Genomic DNA, 27,899 nt, shown 5'->3' on the forward strand with positions numbered 1-27,899 from the left:
ATATATGTCTATGTGTGTATATTTAATGAAGAATGCCTTGAAACTCTAATTAGAGCTGCTTGACTCCAAAGCAGTTTACATATCACAGGCTTACACAGCTATCAAACAGATGCTTCTCCTTTTTTTTCATTCAGTTGACATTTTCATTTTCTCTGCATATTTTGAGGACTGAGCAGTGATGTGTTTTGACTCCTGAGGCTACAGACGATATCAAAATGAGGATTAGAAATGAAGCTTTACCTGTCAATTAAGTTGTTAAGCTTATCTTCCCCAGCGTCTACACTTTCAAATGGCCTGTTTATTGAATTTGAAACAGTTTTCATTCTTGACCTTGTTTAAATTGAATGGACAGTTCTAATTATAATCTTCAGAGTTTTCAACTGCAACATATGGTTTGCATATAGAGTTGGGGATGAGGGGCTCTTGTCTGTTTATTGAGCTAAACCATTGTTAAATATCTCAGGAGAGACTGGCATGTCAGGCATTGAAAGCAAGCAGAAACTGGCCCTCCAGATATTGGCCATTTTTGTCTCTTCACATTGCTCTGTCCAGGAGATCTGATCTTGAGGGACATCTGAGAAATGAACTGTGATTGTGGGATCCAGTCACTGGCAAAGAACAAGTCTCCACTTTCAATGGTTGCACTCTCCCAGTCTTCACGTGAAAGCAATATTAAAATATACATATACATATATATATATATGTATATATATATAATCCTCCCTCATCCTGAGAAGGAATTCAAATTGCCAATATCTTTAGTGAATCGATATTATTCTTTCAAATAATCTGTGGCCCCCACTAACAGGGTTGCGTGACATCTCACAGCAATTTATTCATGTATTTATCCTCCAATAAGGCCAACGACAGATCAGGAAATTAAATCCAGGCTTTTAAGACTTGATCGAGTGGATTGTCCTGGAGATGACTAAGCTGTTTGTTTAGCATTTCTTAGTGCTGTGGTCTCCATCCTTTGGTGTTCTCTGTATAAAGACCAATAAACCAGGGGTCAGAGGAAGGAAACCTCACCTAGACATAGCTAGAAACCATTGAAGCCGCCTGGAAAAACATCTGAAGTCTCTAGGGCAAGGTACCAACTACAGGGTGGAAAATTCCTCTCCGCAATGTGACCAAATCACCGGGGAGGTCTAAAGGAAGGTGATGGACTGAAAGACAGTGAAGCCGATACAAAAAGCTTGGGGTTTTTAATGCCATTGATTTTCAGGGGAAGGCAAATAATCAGATGACTTGGAAAGCCTGTTTCAGTGCATGGCTAATTGGATAGCTCTGCCGAAATCGGTGCCGGTTAAAGCTGCTTTGTCCTTAATCCCAGGCAAAGAAGAAATGCAGTGGAAAACTCACTGCTCTAACAAGGGTCCTCTTTCATTGTGGAGCTGGTTTGCAGGGACTAAATTGGGTAAAGAATCTCTTAACCATGCCTTTTAACCAATCTCTTATCAGATGTGACATGTTCCTTTCAGTGCGGTCTGCTGAAGCTATTCCATTAATTAATTTTGTTGCAGCAGGCTCGCCTCAGCCACCTGTGACTTACTGAAATTTCAGTAAGGTTCAGCAGTGATTGAGGGAAACCTGGCTGGCTTTGAAGCGGAGCAGACAATGGATGCTCATATAATCCATCGGAGGGGCCAGGAAAGGGCAGAAACAAATAGCTGAGGAGCAAAAATAAAAGCCTGGGAGCGCTAACAGTTCAAAATGACCCAGCAGGAGCACATTTATCTGTGCTGAAAGCTATTTCACAAAGGTGTTTTAACATCAGGTTCTACTAGACCACTCAAAAGAGCTTGTAGCATATTTATGTGTGGTGGGTTTTTTGGTTTAGTTTGTTTGTTTGTTTTGCTTTTGTCAAGCGTAGAAAAGCTCTAGACTGGAGGTGTTTTAATTCAAAATCTCACAACTATCAAAAACTGCTCAGTTTGGTTTGATGAAACAGAAATATGTTTGCTACGAAAATGAACCAATATCTTGCTTTTTCTTGTGGAACATTAGACTTTGTTTTCTGACCAGACTTTCAACTTCAGTATTTCCTTCCTGGAGTCAATACTAATGTCAAACTTCCTCCATTGTGGAAAAATTGGACAAACATTTTTCTAGCAACAGGAGTTTTGAAACTCCTCCAATCAAACTTTCAAACCTTGAAAACCACCTTAGCGCTATTAAAACAGGAGAAATCATTTTAAAAACTTCTGCTGCAAAGGTAAATTATGCCGTGCTTAGTAGTGAGTACATTTGAGATTAGATTCACGCTGGTTGTCAAATTGTGAACGTTTTCAAACTCAACACTTGGGGAGACTATGTGAGTTAAATTTGTGAGCTGAATTTGTCATAGATTTGTCTACTTACAGCAGCAGAGGCTATTATTTTATGTTTTACTTTCATCAAAATAATTTCTGACTTTTGTGATCAATCTATGAAGTATATCCCTTAAGTATGTAAATTATTTAGTTTAGAAGCACACTAAATTAATGTGTAAAATCCACCATGTAAATTAGTGGGGAAAGACCATATGATATTTTCGCTTCATATCTTGTGTGATGTTTAAACAGCCTTTGGAACATATAAAAGACACTAATCACAGCGCTGTTACAAATAACAGAAGGGGAAGCACTGTCATACATCTTTGTTGATTTTAAATATTATATTAAATAGCAAACAATAATCATGGAGTTCTGGTGTCAGATGTACTAAATGATCTGTGAGCTAGTCAGGGCAAAGGAGTGGCAAGCCAGATTTTTGTTAACTGATTTCCAAATAAATGTTTGAGTTGAACACTTTATCCACTTGCGATAATTTTAAATATAGCCTTGTGGTTTTTTTACATAAGAGCCAATCTTCCCTTCCCTGTTCCTCTATCACCATCATTACTGCCTAATCTTCACAATATTGTATGTCGACCAACGACCCACAGAGCTCCAGGGTAAAGAAGAGACAAACCCCTGATTTTGCTGAATTTTAAGATGATATTGCAAAGAGCAGACCATGGGTTCCCTTTCTGGTCATGATTTTGTTATAAATAATTACTATAATTATTTTTAATTATAATGTGACTTTAAAGCCATCAGTGCAAACCATCCTTTAAGTAAATGCACGTGGGGTTTTATGTTTCCCCGCGTCTGCAGTGAGGGGGGGGACTGTGGTGACTGGGAAATAGTAACGAATGTGTGTCATTCATTCTGGTTTCATGTGGTATTTCTTAGGCCTCTGGTAAAAAGCATGTAGTTATGCTTTCGTGAAAGTCATTTGGGCCATATCTGCAGATGGTATTGTGGTGGTTTTTTCCCCTATGCACAGGCAGTTGTTCTAACACACACCCAGAACGTGTTTCTTGCATCAGGTCCCGGCTGGACAGAAATCTCTTAATCCATATCAGTCTTCTGGAGATTGTGAGGTGTGTGATGCTCACAATTATTTGATCTCTGCCTCTCTTTGGATGGTTCTTTACTTGCCAGAGGAGTTTTTTGCCAAAACTAAAAAATAAACCTCAAATGATGAGGTCCATACTGTCCAGTTTCGATTTTGTTCTCCAGCAGTGCACTGTGAAGAAGAAATTTGTTCCCTGTGTATCTATCCGAAAGTACTGGCTTTGAACGGTTATCAATCTGTGCATGTTTTTACGGTCAAAGGAGAACAATCCTGTTCGTTTGTCACCCAGAAGAAATGCCACTGGCTCCGGGAAGCTAAGTGAGAGGTAACCCTTGCTCTGCCACCCTGCGCCTGCTTAGACCTCACCTTGTGCCCTTTACAAATGGTCCTGGATGTGAATGTCACCTCTGGGTTACCCTCGGCACATCATCTCTCTTCCCATTTCGGATTTGCAAAATGTTTGTGCTATCGTTGGCTTAGCCATTCCTAAGAGGGGAGCTCAGGTCTGCAGTAGAGGCTGTGTTTTAAATAACCTTATACCTTTAATTTTGCTAAAAATGCGCAGGAAGGAAAAGTGTGCAGTAAACTTAATATTAGAAGACTGTTTCATCTTGTAGTTCCAGAGCAGCTGCACACAAGTGTGCAGAAGGAAGGCACATGAAAACTGATAAAAATTGCAAATAATGACCTTGTGTGGAATGCAGCACTTTAAAAAATAAATGGAATTAGAAAGAAAAGCGGGCCTTTGTTTCAATATCTGCAGACACTTTGAGATCTGAATGGGCAGTTGTGCTGCACCAGGGCACAAATATCTGCATACAGAGGGGTTGTGGATGAATCATTGCAGATCTGTGGGAGAGCGGGTGATGCGCTAATTATGGGAATAGTCCCTGCAGAAACTGCTAGACAGGTTACTTAGGAAAAAAAAGAATTAAAAGCAAAGAGGATGCAGGATTGCATAGTGCCCACATCCAGGGGCTAAACCAGGAGCTAACAAAGAGCTCACAACTCTGCCTTGAACAATATGGCCAGAAAAGTGGGGAAAGATCATGAAAATGGAGAGAATACTGCAAATTCTCAGTCCTGCTGCCATTAGAACTGTTTGGTTGGGGTTTTTTTCTTCTTTTGAGGTTTAGTTTTGCATGTTGTTTGTGTTTCTTAATGGTTTAAAAAGCTAAGCTGCTTGTTAGTAGGGAATTGATCTGGCAATGTCTTGCTTTTTTTGTTGTTTTTCCTTTATAAAAACATGATTGCAGGTTCACCAATTACCTGTCTTTAACACTGCTGTCAGTTTATTTTTAGGAACTGATTGATCATAGCTGTTCCTAAATGTTTTAGTAATGATATGAGAAAAGTCACTGGTGTGATGACCCTGAATTCCAAACAAGCAATCACACAGCTCTGTATTTAAACAGGTTTTGGGCAGGGAAATCATGCTGTTGCCAATGTGGCCCATCAAATGAGTTGGGGACAAACGTCTTCAAAGGTTAGCAGAGCCCCCATTCAGGGCTATAGAGGACTTCAAGATTTGTAACTTCACCGGTAGGATCAGCCCTTGGGAAGGGCACGGTGGCGGCAGCGAGTTGTGCATTGATACACCACATCCTCTTCTCCCACATTTGGGACTTGGGATGTGGATCCTTTCAGGATGCAGGAAAGTTAAATGTGCCATTGTGATGCACAAAGCTCGGTCTAAATGCCGAGACCTCAGAAGCACAAAGAGCTAAAAAAGATGCGGTTCATAGTGGCTAAAATACTTTACATGTTGGAAATATGTAGCATTGACTTTTGGCTTGTGTGACTGATCATGAGGCTATTCCTGCCAGTTGTTCCTGATGAAAAGTGGGTAAACAGGAACACAATCCCTGCATATCCTGGGGTACATGGTTTGGCACGTGCTGCATACGGACAGAATGAAAAGCAGAGGTGCCTTCAGTGGGGATTCCCCTTAAAATGCATCTCTGAAATCTTCTGTAGGTGATAAGGATGATATTATTATTATATGATGTTCATGTACCAACTCTGCTCCGTTCACCCGGCAGCATAATCTCCTTCGCAAGGCAGCCATGGGACAGCAAACACTCTCATTTCACTTCTTGCCTCTCATCTGAGCAGCTGCTCTCCCTCTGTTTTGTGGGAATGCAGTTGCTTTCATCATGGTCTGACTTGTGATAAGCAAGCCATAAATAGCTTGAAATTCGGGTTATTCAGATAAGCATCCTAAGTTGTAACTATAGAAAGCTGGGCACATAAGTGTTTTAGTTTGACCTGCAGTGGAAACTAACCCAAATTTAATTATAGTGTGTGGTTAAACAATGTTCCATAATCCCATAATATTATAGAATTATAATATAATTACTTCATATTTCTATAATATTTTTAATATTTTTATAACTTCGTAATTCTGGAATAATTTTATATTTCCATACCTGTTACCATGTAGAAAAAAACAATGGCTGCTTCTGTACTTATAACAGCATAAGATGTTGCTTTCCTGGTATGTATGTCTCCTCGTATGTATGTCCTCTACTAGTATAGATATATAAAGAATATATGTTTAAAGATGAAAGCCCAAAGAGGTTAGACTTCGAAAACTTTAATGTGCAGTTCAAGCTTTCAGAATAGCGTCTACTTCGCAGACTGCTCCCCAGACAAAATAATTAAGGTATTTTTCTTCTGTAACTGGAGGCAAAGTTGTTTCCTGGCCTTGAGATGCTGGAGACATTGAAAGGCAGCTGTGCGTTGCATTTTTCTTGATTATATCTGTAGTACGTGAAGGAATCTTTCAACATATAATCCTTAACATATTGACCTTGCAGAGAAGGGCTAAGACTAGAAGGGATCGTCTGTCATCAAACTTGCTGCTCTCGTGGCATCCAGGGTAGATGGTTGTTGAGTTACGTTGCAGACTTGTTGATCTCCCTTCTGGTTTCTCCCCCCATTTGCTGCAGGGACTCTCAGGGTGGGGTTAGGTACAGTTTCTATAAACAAGTATTTTAGGGTCTTTTATTTTCCATATAATTATGTTGCCTTTTAGCAATCTAATTGCTTTATGGCTTTTTGGGATATGCCACTGCAAGAGAAATGTCATTGAAAGAAGAGCCACAGTGGGTGCAGGTGCTCCCCCGTAAACCAAGTCACTGCTTTAAATGTTCAATTAGAGACTAACAAATAAAACTAATTCCAAGTGTTCATTTTTATTAGCTGGCTATGTTTTTCTCCTTTGTAAGTTCTGATATCCTAACTTAAAATTGTATTTGTTATATTAGAGAAATTCTGCAGCTGATTGTAGCCTATAAAATTAGTAAATTGATGCTCCCAGTATTTGAGTTTATTGAGGTATAAATACTAGAACATGGTGTACTATACAGTTCAGCTTCTTCCCTGTTATGTTTTTCTGAGCCTTTTTGCTTATTGTATTTTTGTGATGCTCAAGACAAATAGTTTCCTGGGTTTGATTTTGTTCTGGCATTTTTCAGCAGGCTATTTCTTAAGAGTATAGAATTCAACAAGATGAATAACATTTTCTTTTTACTGTTTACATTTAAAAAAGCAAAACTTTTGTTTAAAAAAAAAAGTGCATTCCAGATGTCTCCAGTCAATAGGAAATGTACATAGTATACAGTCTAATAAAACAGCAAATATAGCAGAGGGATTAAAAGGTGGCGCATGTTAGCAAATGGTCTGAATTTAAACACTGGTCAACACTAGGACTTCATTTTAGGTGAAACTCACGTGAAGTATTACAAGTTTACATTATAAATACATTTCTTTAGGACTAGAACATTGTGCATTTCCAAGTCATCTTTTACACTTCCTTTTTCATTTAATGTTGATTAGGTTTTCTAAAATGGAGTAAACATAAAAGCATTTAAAAAAAAAAAAAAAAAAGGTAAACCATGAAAGTTAAATGCAAAGTAGATATTTTAACAGAAGAAAAATTATGAAAGCCAGACCCCTCATTCCTCAAGTGCAAAATGGGGGTAGAAACACCCTCTTGATGTTGCTGTGTCCTGCTTTGTGGCCAGGTCCCAGTCTCCTCATCCACACCTGCTTGGGTGTGTTTGGGTGGAGAAATCCTTCAAATGGTTTGAGAACATGATCTAAAGAGCAATTAAATCCACAGGAATCTTTAATGTTGAAAAAGGGGGGTTCTTTCTAGATGCCTGTTGCAGAAGGGAGGTTTGGCTTTGGCAGATGGAGCAACTTGGGACCAGCTTCGCCCCTGGGTGAGGTGGTGGGAGGTGGAGTTACCGTCCATCCCAAGGGACTGTTAAGGAAAGAACAGACAAATTCTAGGCAAACATCTACCAGGTGAAAATTTGTCAGGGAATGGACCAATTGACCCTTATTTCCAATGACTTCTGTGTTGATTTTTAAGGTAATGCTGTCAACCTGCCAATCAAATGCTATTAACAGTAGCCTGGTGTTGCTGGAAAGGTGCAGAACCTGCTTATACATTACTTTTGGAAATTTGAGTTTGTGGGTCTGTTTTAAACCTTCACCCGTTGGCTTAAACTTTTCTATCTTTTTTGTCCACCATTGTCTGCCATTTTCAGATGAAATGTTACAGCAGCATTCTCAAGGTTTAATGCTAGTTTCCCTCTTCATTTGAGTGAACGCAATGCCCTAAAGTGTGAAATATGGAAAGAAACCTGGTTGGGTTCAGTAAAAAGTATCATCAGGAAACCACATAGTTTTTCAGGGAAGTCATCTGAGAAGAAAATATAGGAAATTCAGGTGAACACAAGGAAGCCCAAGGGACAAGAGTCACAGAAATGTGGCAGAAAAGTCTTAATTATTTTAAAATGTAATATCTAGATTCTCTTGGTATTCAGTGGTTGACAGTGTAATGTTGATTGAGAGTGTGGGCTCTGCTTTTGCAAGGCCTTTTTCCATTTCTGTCAGCTGTGCATGCTTGTACCCTCAAGAGCACCTGCTAGGAGGATTAGAGGCCTGATGCAAAAGGGAAGCTTCATACAGCGATTTTCTACAAAAGCCAAATGTTTGACCAGGGGAATCTACAAGCTCAGATGTGTTACCTCACCCTAATTCTTTCCCTGTATTTTTCTCTTAGCCCTGAGGAAACAGCCGTGTCATGGATCACTCTAATTAACAAGGGCTTCAGAAGTAAAGACTACAGAGGCGGTGCTCGCGGGAACTTTGTAGAACACCATAAAATTTCCATTTTCTTTGCTCTGTTTAGAGTGCAGAAGCGAAATAAACAAAAAACCCAGTCCGAGCGCAATGGTTGCATAATGTATGGGCTACGTGCTGTCCAGGAGAACCAGGGTTATGTCTTTGAGGCTGTTTTGTAATTCTCGTCACCTGGTTTCTTCCTGCAGACGTGGACGAGTGCGCGGTGGTGAACGGCGGCTGCCAGCACGGCTGCGTCAACACGCACGGCTCCTTCCACTGCCAGTGCCGGCCGGGATACCGGCTCCACGCCGACGGACGCACCTGCATCGGTAAATAAACCTTAACAAGCACTTCACATGCTTCAAGATGTGTTTTTTATCTGCTAAACCTGCCTTTGCGTAAGTGCAAAGGTTCGTAGACCTCCCCAGTCTGTTTTGGCCGATCCACAAAGGATACCATTATCCATTCTAGTTGAGCAGCTTGTGAGGATTCAGGTATTCCCAAAGCGGTGCTGGTCTCCTGTTTTTCTGTGATGCAATCTTGTGAAAATTTCTTTTGTTTTTCAGCAGCCAGCAAAGAAATAGGGGGTCTTTATTTCCAAAGAAAATGTTTTTCTGATTCTGATCATGTTTCCTTCGTGTCACATCCCCCTGCATGTTCCAGCTGTGCCCTGGGCTTTGCTGCCTTCTGTTACTATTCCTCTTTCTTTGTCTTTTTGCCTGTTTTTGCTGAAGAGCTATGAGGAGTGGATAGTGAAATCTGTGTGACAAAATGCTGTTCTTCCACCCGAGCAGTCCCAAAGAGCAGCTGGAGTCTTCAGTGATGGAGACAAAATAAAAGCTTGTGGTTTCCACCCTGAAGTTGGATTTAACCTGACAGTAGGTGACCATTTCCATCGGACTGCCCAGACTGGGACCCCAGAGGCTCTCGCAGGTGGTGGCATGAGCAGAGGCAGGAGGATATTGTTAATGGGATCGAGGGGATCAGATGATGAAGTAAAATCTCTGCAACTGTGCTACGGTGAGCTGAGCAGAAAATCTTCTTGGGAGGAGCAAGAGCAGAGGCCAAATTTGTGTATGACTAAGATACACTTGAGAATATGGTGCTATGGACTGGTAGCTAGAGAGGGAGCTCTGAAGGGCTAATGAAATATTTAACTATGCGCTCAGAGGTCTTCTCTGGTTTTCAGAGAATGCATGAAGGGATGCAGCTCTACCCTTCATCTCTTCTCTTCAGTTTCTGCTGTATGTTGAATTTTTTAGGTAAAGCAGTAATGCAGAATTGCCTGCCTGGGTCTCTCTAACATTTTAGTTATTAGATAAAGTGATAAATATAGGTGGGCTGGGCTGAAAACGCTCCTGCAGGGCGTATTACGTGAATGTTTAGTTTGTGCTAATCCTTTTAGCTCATGCAGGAGGTGTATGTGAAGTTGAGAGTGTTGAGCACTTTTCCTGTGATTCTGCTCATGCTGTGAACTAGTAATCAGGGTGCTATGGATTTGCAAAAGCTCCTCATTCCCACAGCACAGGACTACAGCCCTATGCCCTTTGATCCACTCCTTTATCTGTGTTGATCTTTAACTGGTTGCACCACTCCTGTACATCAGGAACACATCTTACTCCACTGCAGTCCTGTTTGTAACATCTCCGTTACAACTGGTACCAAACTTCCCTTGCTCATCCAGCAAAGCCTGTGCTGTATCCCTCTGTGGCACACAACAAGAAAAAAAAAACAACACATAAAAAGCCAATAGCAAAATAAGCTACAAACCAAACTCTTTGCCTTTCTTTAAATTAGTTTTGAAGCTCCCATATTGACGATCTTCAGTTTTTGAATGCTTGTTTGTGGATGTGTGTCTCTTTCTGCTGGTATTAATTGCAGAGCTAGTTACATGACGCAAGACCTGGTTCTGTGCTTGTGGAAGACTTTAGTGGATCTGCCATTAAAAATAAATCTTGTGTTTCTCTGGTTGGACTCTGAGCTCTGAAACAGGACACACAGAGTTAACTCTGCATCTTGCTAAAAATAATAATGATAAAATAAAATATACTCTCCTTGTGCTGGATTTAGATCACTACAAAGGTCAAGTAGTAGAATTCTGCAAAAAGGATTAAAATGTTCTGTAATTTGGGAAGAAGAAAGGACGTCATTTGTTTAACTTTTTAAGACTGATTTTAGGTAATATGAGAAGAACAGTCAAGTTCAGTCAGACCACATCTGCAGAATAAGTTCCCTCACAGTTTGGTCATTGTCTCAGTTCTTGCACAAAGTCCCTTGGTTGTGTTTAACATCAGCCAAATATGTCATCAGTCATTTCTGGTATTATCACAGCAATAAATTTACTGATGCAACTAAAACACAAGATGTAGCAGTGCTCAAGCTGTGGGAATAATATTTTTTATTTAAAGGACTTACTCTTTAAGGTTTGTTTGGTTTACCACATGCATAGACTTTCAGCGTTTTGGTAATTAACGGCAATTAAAATTATGGCGAAGCCTCAACCTTTTCTTGATTCTCTTGGTTGGAGAAGGGATGGTTAAGGAAACACTGGTGTGAGAGAAAAAAAAAATAACGTGAACACAGAATGGTTCATATTTAGCAAGAAATACTAATGCTTTCTGTGAACTAAAAGAAAAGAGAGAAATCCATGTATCTCTCATCAGATCTGACCAGGAAGGCCAAGAAGTGAAAGATGTGATGTTCGAGTCATGTTGCTTTCTCTTAATAGTCTCATTTTCAGCTGTGGTGGAGAGAGAATTTTATATGAAAAAGAACTAAAATGGCTTTTGGGGGGAAAGAGTGAGAGAACTGAGTGATAAGCACAAAAAGTAGCTATTACTGCAATTAAATTAGTTTACCTGTGTAATATGTAAAAACATCTGTGGATATAGAATAGTAAAGTTTTCTTATGGCACAAATAATGAAGAACCTCAGTTTGGAGTTGTCTCAGCTATGAACATTATCAGAAAGCAAGTTTTCATTTCACAAATGTAAGTATTCACAAGAAGTTATTAAACATACTCAATACCATGTTCAGTTCTGTTTGCAGTATCTCAGAAACTATTGAGGAGAAACAGAAATTAATCCTAAGATAAGAGACAGGGGTAAGTTTCAGAGAGAACTCTTATCATGGTAATGGATATACACAATACCGAGCGAAGGATATTGGGTTCTGTTTCAGCTGTTTAGACAAGACAACAAAATAAATGGATATAATAAGCTCTCATGCATTGAAACACAAGACAGTAGCTAATTGATGAGGACGGAGAGAAGCATTTCATATAAACCAGTAATCTAGGAGTACCTCTCATTGGGATTTGGGCACGAACTGCTTGCATTGACTGGTGGGAATGGAGTGTTTGCCTCTTCTGCTGCACTGGTTTGTACGTACAGATTTGAGCACTCATCCAATCAAGAAATAAACCAAATAATGCACACCTCTTTTGACCTCGTGCAGCTAAACAGAACATCCAGTGTTTCAAGCAGGGCTTGCATTAGCAATCATATTTCTTCTGTGGGTACTCCAGAGAATGTAACGATCTCTCCCACATACTAAGAACAAAAAGGGACTATGTTCTGGAAATGAGCTGTTTACGGAAGGTAATTACCTCAGCTGCAGAAATAAGAAACAAGTACCCCTTTCTATGGGCTTTTCAGATGAACCCAGCCCAGATTTCTGTTATATTCATTCTTTCTCCATCATCTTTTTCTTTTTGGCAACCCTACGTTTCTGGGAACAAAAGTGCCAAAATCACTTGAGGGGAAGCAGATTTTGCAGCCTGAATGGCTTGGAAGTCTCCCATACATAAAGAAGTGGATCTATCTTCTTATAAGGTATTCAGACCACGTCTGAAGAGTCAAAAACCTGGGATAAGCTACTTTCTGGTGTGATTGCATGGAAGATGAGTGAACTTCTGTCACAAGCTCTTTCCTAGCAAGCCCAGTTCCCCTACCATGTCATCACAGGGTGTTTGGGATCCTGACTGATGGCTGGTGGTCCATCCTTCTACCACTAGTACAAGCCTCAAAATATATGGTTTGAAGCAACATATTTGTTGTTTGTCATCCCTCCTACTCTCATTAGAAACTTCTACTCATCCTTTAAGGCAACCAGCCTTGTTCACTGAGATAGTGATGTGAAAGCATGTGAAAGTAAAATGCCGCCGCCTTCAGTCCTTTGATGGTCTCTGATACTTCGTGTCATGCCAGAATGCCATCTTTTTCAAGGCTTTTTTATTTTCTTAGCTTTTTGGTCCCACGAATTTTACTTGATATTGGATTCATTTTTATATGTATGTGCCAGGCTGAACATTCAATACAAATTAGGTAATTTGAATAACCAAAGGTGATGCTGTCCAATTTTTTTGTTGTGTTTTTAATGTCTTGGTTATGTTAATGTAATGAATCTAAATTAATTCAAGTTTAACCAACTGATGTCTGGAAAGCAGAAACTGAGACAGAAAACATGTTTATTGAAGCATTGGACTGTGGTTTTGGATTGATGTAAATTCATTGTATTCACTGGAATTTATTCTTGTTTGAACTCCTGGAAGTGAAAGCAGAGCACAGTCTTTAGAGCCTGATTTGTGCCTGGTGCCAGCTGTTGTCTTTGATGTCTGCCTTATGCAGAAAAGCTGTTGAAATGCAGGTTTTTTGTGGAGACTTTCACACACTAAGGCTCCTAATAGAGAAAGTAACAAAGAAAATATCTCTACAAATCTATAATCTGTGTTTTTCCACTTAAGTCAAAGCACAGTATGTCTGAAGTTTCTTGTCATTGATAAGGCTGGATATCAGGTGATGGAAGAGACTGCATGTTGTAACCCCATAATTGCAATGTATACCTTCAACTACGGCTTGATACTGAGTTTTTTTGTACAAATATGACCATTATTATAAAAAGTAATGGGTTGAGAAAAGTATATTGCTCAACAATTGGCAGATCTATCCTGCATGATGCCTCCTGCTGCCATCTCCCTTCCTGTGATGCTGCCTCCTGGGCTCAGCATTGCCGGGCGTTATCCCCAGTGCCGGTCCAGACCTTCGTGTCCATCAGTACTCAGCAGAAGGGCTGGTTTTCTCCCATATTTCACAAATAAAAATATGAAAGAGCCATATTTCTGCCTGAACCCTGTGCATGTGCTCAGATGTCCAGCCACAAGCCCCTTTACGAGAGGGGGAATTAGACTCATGACGTGCCAAGTCTCTCCCTTTTTCTGATCAAAGATGTGTTGCCAACATCTGGCAGCACAATTTGTCCTGTTTCTTCCATGGTGACTCTTCTTGTTCAGTCTGGCACCTTCTCACGTAGCTTGTGACAAACCTGGAGCACCCCCTTGGTCCTCAAATGCCACTGGAGCCCCGTACCCCACTGGGCTGTTTGGCCCTGTGCAATTCTCGACACAGGACTTCACACTTGAACCCTTCTGGCTTCTAAACCTCCAAAATTCTCAGTACGACAGGTTGCTGCTTATCTCTCCTTACATCCAAATTGGCTTATGCCCAGAAAAGGAGGGAGAAAACGGCACTTTTAGAAACGGAGATGTATACTCTGTCACTTGGAGCTGATTTAAGGAGTCTTCCATTTTCTGAAATATTTTCATCTTATTTGAATATTCTTGCTGAAAAACAGGTCTTTGGATACAAATGTGCAGCAGGCAGGAAGCTTTGAGTCTGCTGTCTCCCGTGTAAAAATCAAGTTGCTTTCAAGTTACATCGCTAACGGGGTGGGAGGTTTGCAGACACAGGTGGAGGTCAGAAGCCAGGGTCAGGTCCAGAGTCTCCTGGCTACTGCTGTGTATGCATCCGTGATAAAGTAAAAATTAGCTTGCTTTTTTTTTGTCTTTTTAACACATACTTGGCTGCATAAACTAAGTATTTGCTAATTGGTAGCATAGGGTGAAATGTTTTCTACAGCAGCTTTGGGGGCTAATGTTTTCCTAATGTTTATTACAGATAGATGAATTAATATTAATATTCCTAAACTAAATAGCAAGGCTCTTTGCTGACTTCATTGGATCCAGAGTCTCATACCTTTCATGAAGGACCAAATAGTCTTCCCAGCTACTCATGGAGAACATAATACATCCCTGCTGTTAAAATATATATATATAGACGTAGCCATGCACACACTCATGCTTACATACGTACAGCACAATAACAGGTTCAAACCATCTCTCTTATTTTTATATGCAGTGTGCGAATAGGTGTGGGTGTGTTAATGTATTTTGGCAGGAGGAGAAATATTTCTCCAGAGGCTGGGGCTATATGTTGAACAAAAAAGAATATTAATTTGCTTGAGTCAAAGCAACATTATCTTTAGAGATGTACCAGAGAGCCTCTTGTTCTTTGTGGTTTACTGTGTAAGTCTGTCCTGTGTAGCTTGTGATTCCTGTCATTTGCAGCTTCCTATACATGATGTTGAGGAAATCAGCCTGAAAGACAATTTTTTAATCAATGATAGCAAGGACAGGAAAAAAGCCCAATAGTAAGGAAGTGCCTGTGGGGCTGCTTGGTTTTCCCTCCTTACCTCAGTGAAATCTCAAGTGCTTTGCTTCCGTCAGATCAAAGGATGGCTGTACTTCAATCAGCATTACAGCTCTTAGATCTCACCTGCCTCTTGCTGAAATCAGGGGCTTTGCCAACATGGGACAGTGTGTCAAACAAGCACCATGAATGCAAAAGGGAGCAATCACGCAGGGGATGGAGACAGGTGCATTTGTGAAAGCTGTTCGGTGAGGTTTGCCTATTCTTATTGTCATTTATGTATTTAAAATGGGAAATAGGTTTACTGAGTTGTTGACATACGTTCTTTCAATGCTTTCTTACCTCCAGCCATCAATTCCTGCAGTGTTAACAACGGGGGCTGCGAGCAGCAGTGCGTTCAGCTCGGTGAGGACAGGTACAAGTGCCAGTGCCAGCCGGGCTACCAGCTGAAGAGGGATGCCAAGTCCTGTGAAGGTGAGTCCTGCACTACCTGCAATTTAAAAGACTCCAGGATGATGCTTCAGGTCACTATATTCCATCGTATTTCATCCTGCTTGCCAAAGGCAGCTTTGGGAATTGCTTATTAACCTAATTAAAATGGCACAGTTTTAAGGAGTGAAGTTCACTTTGATTCACAACTTCAAACACAGTTTTGAGCTCATAGACTCCTGGCTGTGCATTGCACACTGACAATGATGACATAAGTTAAGAACTTAATCGCAGTTTAATTGTAGCATTTTATTAGTCATCTGTTGTATATAGACTTGGCCTGTATACCATATTTTATCCTACATAAAGCCTTTTCTTTATCTGCTTTTGGCTTATGTTGCTCCTAATCACACTCTGATTCATTCATCCTTTCCTTCAGGTTTCTGTGCAAATGCTCTCACAAGCAGAACAGAAATATTACCTTTGGGTTTGATTGTTATTTTTTTTCTCTTGTATATGTCAACATATTCATCAGTTTTTAAGGCAACACCCCCCCTTCCCCAACATGAGCACACACACATGCTACTCTTGAATATGCCAGAGAAAGATAGGGCCAAATTTTTGGATTTATTGCGCTAAAATTCCTGTCACTAAAACCGTTTCCATATGGCTCCTCTTCTGCTCGGAGATTTTATATGCTGTGTAGAAAGTGTAAGTAAATCCTGCTGTTCAGCTTCCTTCCAGCTCATGCTGAGCGCAGAGAGCACTTGGCCTTTGGTTTTGGCCTCCCCGAGTCCTGCCCTCACCTCTCCTCTGTCTCGCATGGGGTGGATGTGTTTTGTCCCTAAATTGTCAAAAAGAGTCAGAAAAGGGGAGTGTTAATGGGGAGAGAGCATCAAAGATCTTGCTTTGCTGTTTTCCAGGCCCTTTCCAAACCTCTTGCTGTTCCTTCGCTGCCTCTGGCACTCGAGATGTCCTTGGCCAAGCCAGCTGGGTCTGGGGACCTTTGCATCAAACATTTAGGTGTTTTTTATGGTGCCATGGTGGGACAGAGGTTAGATCGGCAGGGTCTGAGTGTGGCCATGCCCAATTGGGTGGGAATTGTCCCTTGGGCCATCATGAAGCAATCAGACCTTCATGTACCACTTCATGTTCAGCTCAGCAGCAAAACAAACAGGCTTGGTCCCCTAATTGATGAGGTTTTGCCACCGCCCAGGCAGCTGTGGCCATTCACACTCCCTCACGTCGCGAGGCTGATGAGGGTCAGTCACCTGCCGAAGGCAGCAGTTCGTCACCAGCAATTACCAAGCAGTGGAGAAGGGACAAGGTCAGCTTTGTCTGCGGGTGAGACCTTATCTGGAATTTGCGTGTATGTCTGGTTACCTGTGTCCAAGGTGGTGTAAATCAAAAGATAATAGCAAACCCTGCCATGAGAACAGCTGTGGTCAGGGGAAGGAGAATCTATCTTGTGAGGGGAGCTCAGCTGGCAAAATGAAGAAGAATGAGTAGGATGCTTTTCTCTCCTAAATACCTTAGTGAATAAATATCTGAGAGAAAAGTGCTAGTTAAGCCAATGGACAAGATTTTTACAGGAACAAACAGACATAAAGTGGTCATGAATACTATATAGTCTCTCCAGTGTGGAGTCATGGTTGCTGTGAGCAAGAAAATTGACTTGATATGGTCCAATTCTCTTTCTTTGTGCAGACAGGACTGGAGAACTGGACCCTGTTCTCGCCAACCTTGCAATGAAGGTCTGGAAGGTCCACAGCACATTCAGAGCCCGTACTCACACTTCACCAAGGATGTCACTGCTGTCCCAGAGCAATGCATCACCTTGGCTTTTTCAGATGAGGTTCCTGGATGTCCTGGGACATCTAGGAAATGAAACACTTCCAGTAAATTTTTTTGCAAATAGGGTTTAACAGCTTGGAATAGAGCTTCATGGGATGGAGTCAGTTATCCTCTACTGTTGTTAAGTCAAACATTAAGAGCCAAAAATGTAGTAAGAAGAACACCAATTAGTTATTTTTAGGTTTTCCTGAAAGCTGCCTATAACAGGAAGGAACAGATATATCAGTGGAAAACAAGTCAATTGGTGATTGCCTTATCTCCTGAAGATCTTTCCTTTACAAACTTCTATCTTAGGACTTCCAAGGCTGCTATCTTTATTCAAATTACTATGTTTTACTAGCATCTACCCTATAATTTGTTGTTTGCTTATTGTCTTGTCACAGAGTATTACCAGTTTTACTCTGTGCTATAATCATTCTCAAATTAAAGCTTTAGATGCTCTGAAAACCTCTATAATATGCAGGTTTAACAGATGCTGTTTGATAGTGATTTAATTTATCCAAATTAAAAAAAGAATCAACAAATAACTCAATATTTCATATCGGCAAGGCATGAGCTCTTGCTTGAAGCTAAATCCTTTGTAGAGCAGAAATTGTTGAACTGCAGAGCCAAGTTGTCAGCCTTGAAAGTGTCACGTAGGATGAAGTGCTGCTGTCCCTTGGAAACCTATTTGCAACCTATCGTGCTGAAAGTCCAACGGAAAATTTCAGTTCTACATCCTTAACAGTGATTTTATTTATTTATTAATACTGTCAGGTCAAACCCTCAGCCTGCAGCCTTGAATACTTACATTCTTGAGATGCCAGGAGGTGAAACGAGGGAATTTGAAGGTGTTCTGGGGCAATGTCCTCTGCTGAAAGGTGGCAGAAAATGCCTCTGGCTACACAGAAAAGTGAAAATTGGAGGAAAGAAAAAAAATACACCCACCACCCCATATTTTAAAGTATCTATATAGAATAGAGGTTACTGAAACCCTGACTCCACTGTCATTGCTGGTGAACTGATGGTGACTTTTGTCCTGCCCTAGTAGAAGTTGACTTGTACAGAGCTTGCAGTCAAATGTCTCAAATCAGACAATAATTAGTAAAATGCAAAAACTGAATCAGAGCTTTAATTGAAAGGAAAGAGGCCTAAATTTCAAAAAGTATTATTTGAAATTAAGCAGAACTCTAGAGGACACATTTATAAAGGCATCCTCCAAATTTGCCCATGTTCTTTCACCAGCATGTTAGTGTATCTAGTAGTCCACAATGAAACCTAACCCTTGTGCAGAATATAATGTCTCTGGCTCTTAACCCAAATCAGACATGTTCAAACATTCCCAATGGGTCTATTTTTTGTGTGTGCAAAGCCTTTATTTGGGCAAATGCATCAGTATTCTTCCAGCAGGTATGTGTTTTGCAAATAAACCCATTAAACACAGCGAAATCTTTGAAGTAGAGACTTCTGATGACATTTTATGAATAGTGTTTCTGAGTACTTGCCTCTTGGAGTGGCTTATCCTTGAAATGGTATGTTATTGTTCAAAAAAACAAAATAAATATTGCTGTACAACATGAATGTCATATGTTTCAGATTGAAAACAGTCTTTTGGGGCTCTTTAGCATTCATTTCCTCTAGAGACTTTTAAATATACATTGCTCCACGGTGAACTCCACCATTGTATATGTTTATGGGTTCACACATATTGGAGTGCTAATTGCTATTGTTTAGAGCAGCTCTTGAAATCTGCTTAATTGCAGTAAAATTAAAACAAAATGTGCTTTTTTTGTCCTGCTTCCAAGGTGCAACACAAGCTCAGTCTCCTGCTGTTTAAAGCCTTGTTTCTGCTCTATGAAGAATTCTTCCAGTAAGAGAGACAAAGTGTACAGAAAAACAACGTCTTAACTATACACCAAATTCTGTCAATTTTATTTTTCGGTCTAATCTCTTACAGCTACAGTAATCTTCGTTGTTAGTTGTAACAATGGCAGGTAAGACCCTTTTCAGACAAAAGTTGACCTTTAAGTTGACAGCGTGCTCTAATTGGTTTCAGTGATAGACCCCTGCACAAGCGGGAATGGAGGATGCTCACAAATCTGTCAAAATGAGAGAGGAATTGCAAAATGCGAGTGTCATCCGGGGCATTATCTTTCTGCAGACAGAAAGTCCTGTTTAGGTAAGAAACTATGGACTATTTATTGGGGAGAAAAGTATTGATCAGCGCTCTGGCTTACTGAGCTTTGGATGGAAAGGAATACATTATACAAATATATGTATGCATTCTGAAGCAGCAGTTTTCTCTGTGATATTTATGTCAGCCGAGAGTCTTGAAGGACCATTTTAGGAATGAAAATGACTCTGTGATCTCTTAAATCATGCTTTCTGGAAAATGGATTTGTAGATGCTGTAGTGTTATTCTTGTAGGGTCCCTTTAAAATAATGTCCCAGATACAGCTCCTGGAAAATTGGTTCAAGTAACACTCTGAACCAGGTCACTGAAAACCTATTTAGAATTCAAAGGGCTTTTTAGCTGGAGAACTGTTTCCATATTAATGGAGAAACTACTGTGAAGGAAGAAATCATGAAGTGTAAGATTTCCAAAGAGAGGAGCTTAAAAAGTTGGATTCCAAAGTCCTGTATTTAGTCTGGGATTTTCAAAAAGATCTAAAGCATTTCTTAGCTGAAGTGCAGGGGAATTAGAGACCAAAGTACCTGCTTTTCTCTTTCAATATGATGCTTGGAAGCTAGATAGTTTATCAGTTTCATGAAGTAAAAAACACTTGTGGTCTTTGCAGTGCACAGATTTTTAACAGCCTTGTCAGGATCAGGGTACGTATTCAGACACTAATTTTAAACTCTTCCTTTTGAAAACTTGGCCAAAATTTTGCCAATACTTAAATTGTTGTCTTGTGTACAGAGGATGCTGAATGCTTTGCAAATTACTTACTTCCTACCCCAAGTATTCTACTTCTGTGAGTAGCATTCCCTTCTCTGCCTGGGATTACTCATGAGTAAGGTTACTGAAAAATCAAGATAGCTTCAAGTAGCGTAGACACTTCACTGATTATAAAGAAATGGAAACAGCAAGGGGTTTAATACTAAGGTCAGCACGTCACTCATTTTATCTCAGATACATGTTGACAATTCTGTTAATTTATGTATAAACTGAAGCACTAGGTTACTTGCAGTGTTCTATATTGGAACAAATTTTCTTTTCAAGCTCGTGGCAACAGTCTTTTGAATGACTGTGTTATGTCTTACCCTGGGAATACAATTACTGGTTTTTACTCCTAGAAATTATTCAGTGTCTTTTGCAAAATTCAAACTCGTGTTTGGCTCTTTGGAAACCGAGCTGTTAGGAGACAGAGGGCAACTAAAGTGTCATGCTTTAGCTATTTGCTGTATTTACAAGATATGGAGAAACACATCCAGGATGGTGGCTGTGGTTCAGTTTTGCAACTTTTTGTTTTTCTATTTGAAAAAGCAGAAAAAGGGAAGAGAACATTTACAGCATTGGCCAACACACTCACGGAATGACAATGAATGACGGGAAAAGGAGAAATAACCCATTTTATTCTAAACAGCCGCTACTCGCATTGCTGCTTCAGAGAAGCTGTCACGTATCCTGAAATTTTCATGAGTCGCTGTGTGGTGGTTGCGCTGCCCGGGGCCTCTTTTTGCAAGTCGGCTGATTGCATTCGTAGAGCTACTTGTGTTCGAGTGCAGGGGCCACGAGTACACCACCGGGTACAGCACATACGGAGGAAAAAAGAACTGTTAGAAAGTGGTTTGCTCTGGTAAAAGATGAGGAGCTGCACAACAGACTGTTCTCTCCTGTGTGCGAGACACTGACCCAGGATTGGTGCAATAAATAACCTGTGTTTTGCAAGCGAAATGCCAGAACAAGAGAAGGAGCAGGAGGTGGGTTGGGGGGTGCCATGTGCATGATAATGCCGGTTTTTGCACAGAGGTTGGTGTTTTCTGCAGCTGTGCTCCATCGCAGCAGTATTTAGTACAAGTTTTTGCTTTGCTTTTTATTTTTTTTTTCTCAATAATTATCCCTTAGCAGTATTTTTATGCTCCACTGAGATTTTAGGAAGATGCATGCCTTTGGTGGCATTTAACTTTAAAGCGAGCCTAGTGAGTGTAAAGCTGAGGAACAGGTTGCTTGACAGACGACTCAGTGAAGAACACTCTCCCCACCTACAGCTCTTCACCTCTTTTCTTTCCTTTTCTTACTGATGGGGTGAAAATCCTCAGGTAGAGTGGATGCCTCCCTGCTGGACTCCTTGTGGAAGGAGCTGCAGGATTCAGGGATGTGACAGAGATGACCTGCCTCCAACCTACCTGCTGAGACCCAGCCACCACTCAATCCAAATTATTTGACGTTCAGGAAATAATCAGATATTTCCCACTCCATTAATTTAAATGTCATGGCTGTGAGGACCTAGGGGATAATTTTAGGGTACGAGGAGATAGGACCTTTTTCTGAGGTGTTCGTGTGGTTTCTTTTGCTATTGGTCTTGTTCTAGGAATAATAAACAAGCTACTTTGGCTGATACTGTAAATACAATGATGTTGAACATACTGATGGTGAAAGGTTCAGTCTTTAGAAAAATAATGTTATTTTGGAGAATAACGTTGTGAGCTCAGTGTTCACAGAATCAGAATCACAGAATCTACTGGGTTGGAAAAGACCTCAGAGATCATCAAGTCCAACCCTTGGTCCAACTTCAGTCCATTTACTAGATCAAGGCACTATTTGCATTCACCAGGTGCTGTCGTTTGTAGACTAATATCAGGATGTTCTTTCCAGAGGATGTTTGGAAATACACCCGTATGTGTGTGGAGCAGTATTTTTGTTTTAATTTTAATATCTAAATGGATGTATGTGCCTTTCTCTCTGCTTTGTAGACATTGATGAGTGTGCAGAAGGGAGCGCCAGGTGTGCTCATCGTTGTGTGAACACTCCGGGATCCTTCACCTGTGTCTGTAATCCTGGCTTCGAGCTGGGGGCTGATGGAAAGCAGTGCTACCGTAAGTGACACTTGTACAGCTCCGCATTTCAGGCTGTTTTATCTGCAAACTGCTATGCTCCATTTTTAATTCGGTTGGATTAGCACTCCCAGCAAAAGAAATGTATGCAAAAGCTCAAGCTTAATGCTATTTTCTTCATCTTCTCCTATTGCTGAATTTGCAGGTTGATACATTCCTGAGCCTGTGTTCACAGACCTTAATTACTGCATTTCAAAGATCAAATAGCCCTGTTGGTTTATCTTCAGAGTCTGGTCAGTTCTATTGCAGAGCTACCAAAATGTATTGCCATTCTATGAAATGTACTCATTCCTGCCCGCTCCTCCCAGTTTTCTTATATTCTGGATCTGACGCAAGAGAAAACCAATATGATGTTCTGCACTTGTCTTTGTCCAGGTTTATTTATGTTTCTCCTGAGATTATTGACACTCTTAAGTAGACTCTTTAAAAAAACAAAAAGAGGGCAAAATTGGGGATGAAAAGAAATAATTGAACAACTAAAATTTCCCAAATTAAAATGATGCTGAGCCCTGTTGTCTTCTATCATATAGTTACCTCTCACCAGTGTTTTGATGTTTTTTTAATCAGCACTGCTTTTATTGAGAAGGGGACTGACTCCCAATGCTGTTAGTTGATAGGTGATCCCTGCGTTGTCCTTGAGGGCAAATTCAGATTAATAAAGGATGTGATGTGGAAGAGCTGGTGTTATTATGGACCTAACATAAGCTCACTGGAATGCAGACAAAAGCATGACCTGTTTTAGCAAGGAGGTGGGCAAAGATCGTTCCATCTAATAACACTGTGCAAGAACTTCCAGCAGAATTTCCTTAGGAAAATATGCTGCACGCCAGAGGATGAATGCTTGCTTTAAGAATGCATGTGTAAGAAATACTTAATAAGGATGAAATTCCGTTTCAAAACATTAACATACATTAAAAACAAAACCCAATTATGTGGGAGACATCCTGGAGAATTATTTCATAGGTGATGGGGAACTGTGAGTGGTGCAATGGTGGAGAAAACGCAATTAATGTATAGATATGAAATGATCTGTTATGGAGGTAAAAAAGTGGTTTAGACCACTTAGATTTCATTTTGATTTTCTGGTTATATCTCTTCTTGATGTTCAGCAAATCTCAGGGGATGGTGCTTCTCTGTGCCTTGTGCACAATATTACAGAGCAAACAATAAAAATAAAAACATTCTGCATATATTTATGATCAGGATTATCCCAGTGTTTGAGCAATTTACAATCTTTGTTTATTCTTTCATTTCCCCAGTGGCACGGGGAAGAGCTGTTATCCCAGTTTTACTGATGAAGAACTGAGACAAAGCAAATGATAAAGATAGTGCATAAAGCCAGATTCTGCGTTTGATCACTGAGTTTTCTAAATCCCAGCTTAACAGACAGGGCAGGAGAGTAAATTTCTTCTCCCTGGTGCGAATAGTCATGCCATGCATGAGATGTAGCCCTCATTATATGGTCTTCTAATTTATACTCTTCTAGTTTGTCGACACACAGGTTGTGTCCTGGGGACACAAAAAGACATCAGAACCACTGACACAAAAGTGTCCGTGAGCCGTGGCAGTGGGGAAGTGCCGTCCTTCTGTACCAGATGTGATGGGCTCCGTGCAGCTGGGTGTTTCTGGAAGTGTGGTGACTCCGTTCCAGAGAGTGTTTCTCACTTCTCCTACATAATATGGGAAACTAATTTCTCTCTAAATAACTCTTGTAACAAGACAATCTGGCTAATTTTTCAAGTGAAGCTTGATAACTGAACTTATGTTTTCTTCTCATCCTAAAGAAATCATTTACTCAAGTACCTTGCTGGAAATGAGTTTGACAGAGGTTCGCTTTCCTCTAGGAGGGTTTCCACTCGACCTGGTCAACAGTTGTGAGGACTGTCCATCACAACCAAGGGTGGGAGGCTCTGGCAGGGTAAAGAGGGCTGACGACAGCATCGTGCCACCACCCTGTCTTCATTGTAGGGGGGCAAAGTCTCAGCAGAGGATCTTCCATGTGCCCCCTTGAAGGGATATTCTCAGGTCAAAACCTGCATATTGTTTTGCTTTCTGGTTAGGTGTCAGACTTAGCAAGAGGACTCTGCTATGAAAATTTTAAGACATTTGTGTTTGCTGCAGGTTTCAGGACCCAACTCTTTCCCATTTGCATAGGAAACTAAAAGCATAAGCTGTCTGGGTTGAGCTGAACGACTTGGGTTCCTCAGATGGTTCGTTTCCCCCTCTGGGGCAAGGGTAGAACTCGGTGTTGTGTTCAAACAAAGTGTAAAACTCGGGAAACCTGTGAACCCTGCCATAGCAGGCAGACTGCTGAAACAGTGAACCCGCTTCACGGTACCAAAGTCAAGAGCATCCACTGTTATGACACAAAGAGACATATATCTGGAGTTCGGTGACTACAAGACGTGCTCTTCTCGGATGTGTGTGGGAGCGCAGTTTATATTTCCTGCTACAGCAGTCAGCTTACGGATGCTTTTTAACAGAAGGCTTATTCTCTGGTGACTCTCCCCCTGCGCTTGCGTTTTAACATCCTTTTGATTTATTTCTCCGCAAGGCATCGAAATGGAAATTGTTGATAGCTGCCAGGACAACAACGGCGGCTGTTCTCATCACTGCGAGCACACGACTGCGGGGCCACGCTGCTCCTGCAACGACGGCTATCGCCTCGATTTTGATGGCAAAACGTGCGCAGGTAATCCACGGCGAATGCTGCATCTCAGCGGGAGCAGGTGGGACAGGTCTCACTGCAAGGGAGCCGGCAGGAGAGCTGTCACTCAGGGAAATACCTTCCCATCCCCTGCCCTTCTCCTGCAAGTTTTAATTAATACTGTCCTCTGGCGCTTCCTCAGCCGCTGCTCCAGCTTGCCTTGCTCTGCGTGTTTGCTGGGATTATTAATTAATGAGGGGTAGGAGTTCTGCCTCCCAAATGGAAGGTGACACCGTGGTGCATTACCAGTTGTGGTGGCTTTATCTCATTGTGTCCAGCCCAAGCATCACTTGGCTGATTTTTATCTCTGTTTTTTCCCTTCCTCAGTGGAAGAGGCTTAGCTCTGGCTCAGCTCTTCTGAAGTGCTTCAAGCACAAACTCCACTTTGTCTTATGGAAGTTGCTGTATTTCCGTCAGATTTGCTCAGCGATGAGATCACACTTCTAGCTGTGAGAAGTCTCACTTAGAAAGTGAAAGCAGTAGAGTTAGATTTGTTTTTATTTTGAGAGAAGAGCTTAAAAATTCCTTCATCTTTCAACCGATTTTACGATGTGGGTTTTTTTTGTTTTGTTTACAGCTTCTGCTATGCAAACTGTATCTCATTCTTGTTTAGACTTGCTGTCACTATGCCATTAGAATTTTAAAGAATAGCCAAGAAGAGGGAAAAAATAAAGAGCAGGCATCACAGAGCACTGTAGTAAGATGTGAGGAGGGACAGAGAGTGGGAGCTGTGGTGAATGTGAGAGGCATTACAGATAAGAAGAGTTGTGCAACAAAAAAGGCCAAGTGCAGGAGGAAGAAAGGAGCAGGGGTGGAGAGAAGAACTGAGGTCTGCAAGGGTAATTGATGCTGGAGCTTAAAACGTAAAAGTAAAGGAGGTGAAGGAGGGGGATTTGGATGGAGAGCCTGGCAGGGGTGGGATGGGTCGTGCAGTCCCGTTAGCGTACAATGAGGGGAAGCAGAGCTGCCTCCTGCCCGCAGCCCAACCCAGGCACCTGCTGATGGAGATTTCAGAGGGCAGCGGTTACTCTGGCCACAGCAAGGGAAGGGAGAGCAGAGGGGGAGGGTTTGGCGAGACTGAGGACATGAAAAGCTACTCTTAACAGCAAAAAATCTCCTTTTTGTTGGATGCATGTTTCACATTCCTACACCAACAAGGGACTGTTGCTAGACCCTAGAGCAAAGCATCGTCTGATGCACTGCAGAGGAGCTCGGCTCCTGACACCTCTGAAGAACACTCCACGTTCAAATAACCTGCATTAATCATTTTCACACTGACCTCCTCACCTCGATTGATTAATTACGTTTTCTTTCTCCTCTTTCTTCTGTCAGTGTTTCCTAATAATGTTGATACTCCTTCCAAGGTTAATTGAGACACTGACCTTTCCCATCTCTGGCTGCTTGTCTGGGTAACATTCAAAAGCATTTTGCAGACTCAGCACTGACAAGGTGGCCCTTGGATGGCCACCAACCCCCTCAGCAGGTTGCAGGGGCTGAGATCAGCTGAGAGCCTGCAGTGAAAAGATAACAGCTCGATTCTTGTATCTAATCACCAGAACAGTGGTGACAATGATACCAATTTCAGGATGGACACAGGGCAGGATAAGGCAATGGACAATGAGTTACCAAAAACTACAATTGCACCTTGCAGGCTGCTGATGTCCAGCAATGTGTTGTTGGATCAGAGTGTTGTTTCACTGTTAGTTTGCACCAAATAAGGTCGAATGTGAAAAACTCCAAATGGTTAAATGTAGATTAGTTTTAAATCATAGAACAGTTTGGGTTGAACGGACCTTCAAAGCTCTCTCAGTGCCACCCCTGCCATGAGCAGGGACATCTTCACCAGTTCAGGTTGCTCAGAGCCCCGTCCAGCCTGGCCTGGGATGTCTCCAGGGATGGTTCATCCACCACCTCTCTGGGCAACCTGGGACAGGGTTTTACCACCCTTGTTGTAAAAAATTTATGACTCATGTCTAACCTGAATCTCCCCCGTCTAGTTTAAAACCATCACCACGTGTCCTGTCATAACATTCCCTTCTAAAAAAGTCTGTCCTCATCTTTCTTATAGGTCTCTTTTAAGTACTAAAAGGCCAAAATAGGGTCTGCCCAGAGCCTTTTCTTCTCCAGGCTGAATACCTTCAATAGGTATTTGTGAGCTGGTGAGACCTAGTTGTTGTCTGTTTTGTGAATCACCTTGTGGCAGCTAAGACTTGCAGAAAAGATGTTTCTCCCTGGACGTGGAGGGTATTGGGTGCTGTGGGAGAAGGAAAAAGACAGCTGCTGTCAGGATACAGAGTGTTTGGCGTGGGTGAAGGGAAAGGAGACAAATGCCTGTGCTGAAAAGCGCAGAAGCTACTGAGCAAAAGCGACCAAAAGGGCTGACTGAGCTGCCCCTTCCTCGCAGAGCTGGACGAGTGCGCGACGGGAGAGTCCTGCTGCTCCCAATTCTGCATCAACTATGCGGGGGGGTACGAGTGTGCCTGCAAAGCGGGGTTCCAGCCCAATGCCGACGGCTGTGCCTGCGACGGTGAGTGCTTTGATACCCACGGTTTGGCCTAACTAAGCACAACAGCGGGAAGAAGAAATGCTGTTAAAGCTTATCCCAGGGCTTTGCGGGCATTTCCCTAATAAGAGAATCAGTGACCGTATGCTGGCTTTGCTGATAAGGTTTTACAAATGTGTAATTTCCCTTTGTGAGGCTGGAATGCAGTAATAACCCAACATCCAGCACGAAGAAGCAGAGCTGTGGGAGATGAGCCAGCAGAGAGGAACTTTTCCTTCTCTCTCCATGGACAAAATATTGCTGCATGTTAAAAACTACTCCTATAAAAGCAGAGCCCTCAAAATCACCAAAGGACCAACTGAG

The 27,899-nt window shown here is 41.4% G+C and overlaps 1 protein-coding gene across 1 annotated transcript in view; it reads left to right on the forward strand.

The window, feature by feature from the left end:
- LOC308043529 (uncharacterized protein) overlaps positions 1-27,899 on the forward strand; it is a gene marked incomplete at both ends in the record, with an annotated part of 193,895 nt that overhangs the window by 119,413 nt on the left and 46,583 nt on the right. The window contains 6 exons of the mRNA XM_080349686.1: positions 8,727-8,849; positions 15,355-15,480; positions 19,325-19,447; positions 22,186-22,308; positions 24,881-25,018; positions 27,438-27,560. Coding sequence (XP_080205812.1) covers positions 8,727-8,849; positions 15,355-15,480; positions 19,325-19,447; positions 22,186-22,308; positions 24,881-25,018; positions 27,438-27,560 — 756 coding nt within the window. The remainder of the gene's footprint in view (positions 1-8,726; positions 8,850-15,354; positions 15,481-19,324; positions 19,448-22,185; positions 22,309-24,880; positions 25,019-27,437; positions 27,561-27,899) is intronic.

This window comes from Nesoenas mayeri (genome assembly GCF_963082525.1).
Source record: "Nesoenas mayeri genome assembly, chromosome: 9".
In the NCBI taxonomy this organism is placed as follows: domain Eukaryota; kingdom Metazoa; phylum Chordata; class Aves; order Columbiformes; family Columbidae; genus Nesoenas; species Nesoenas mayeri.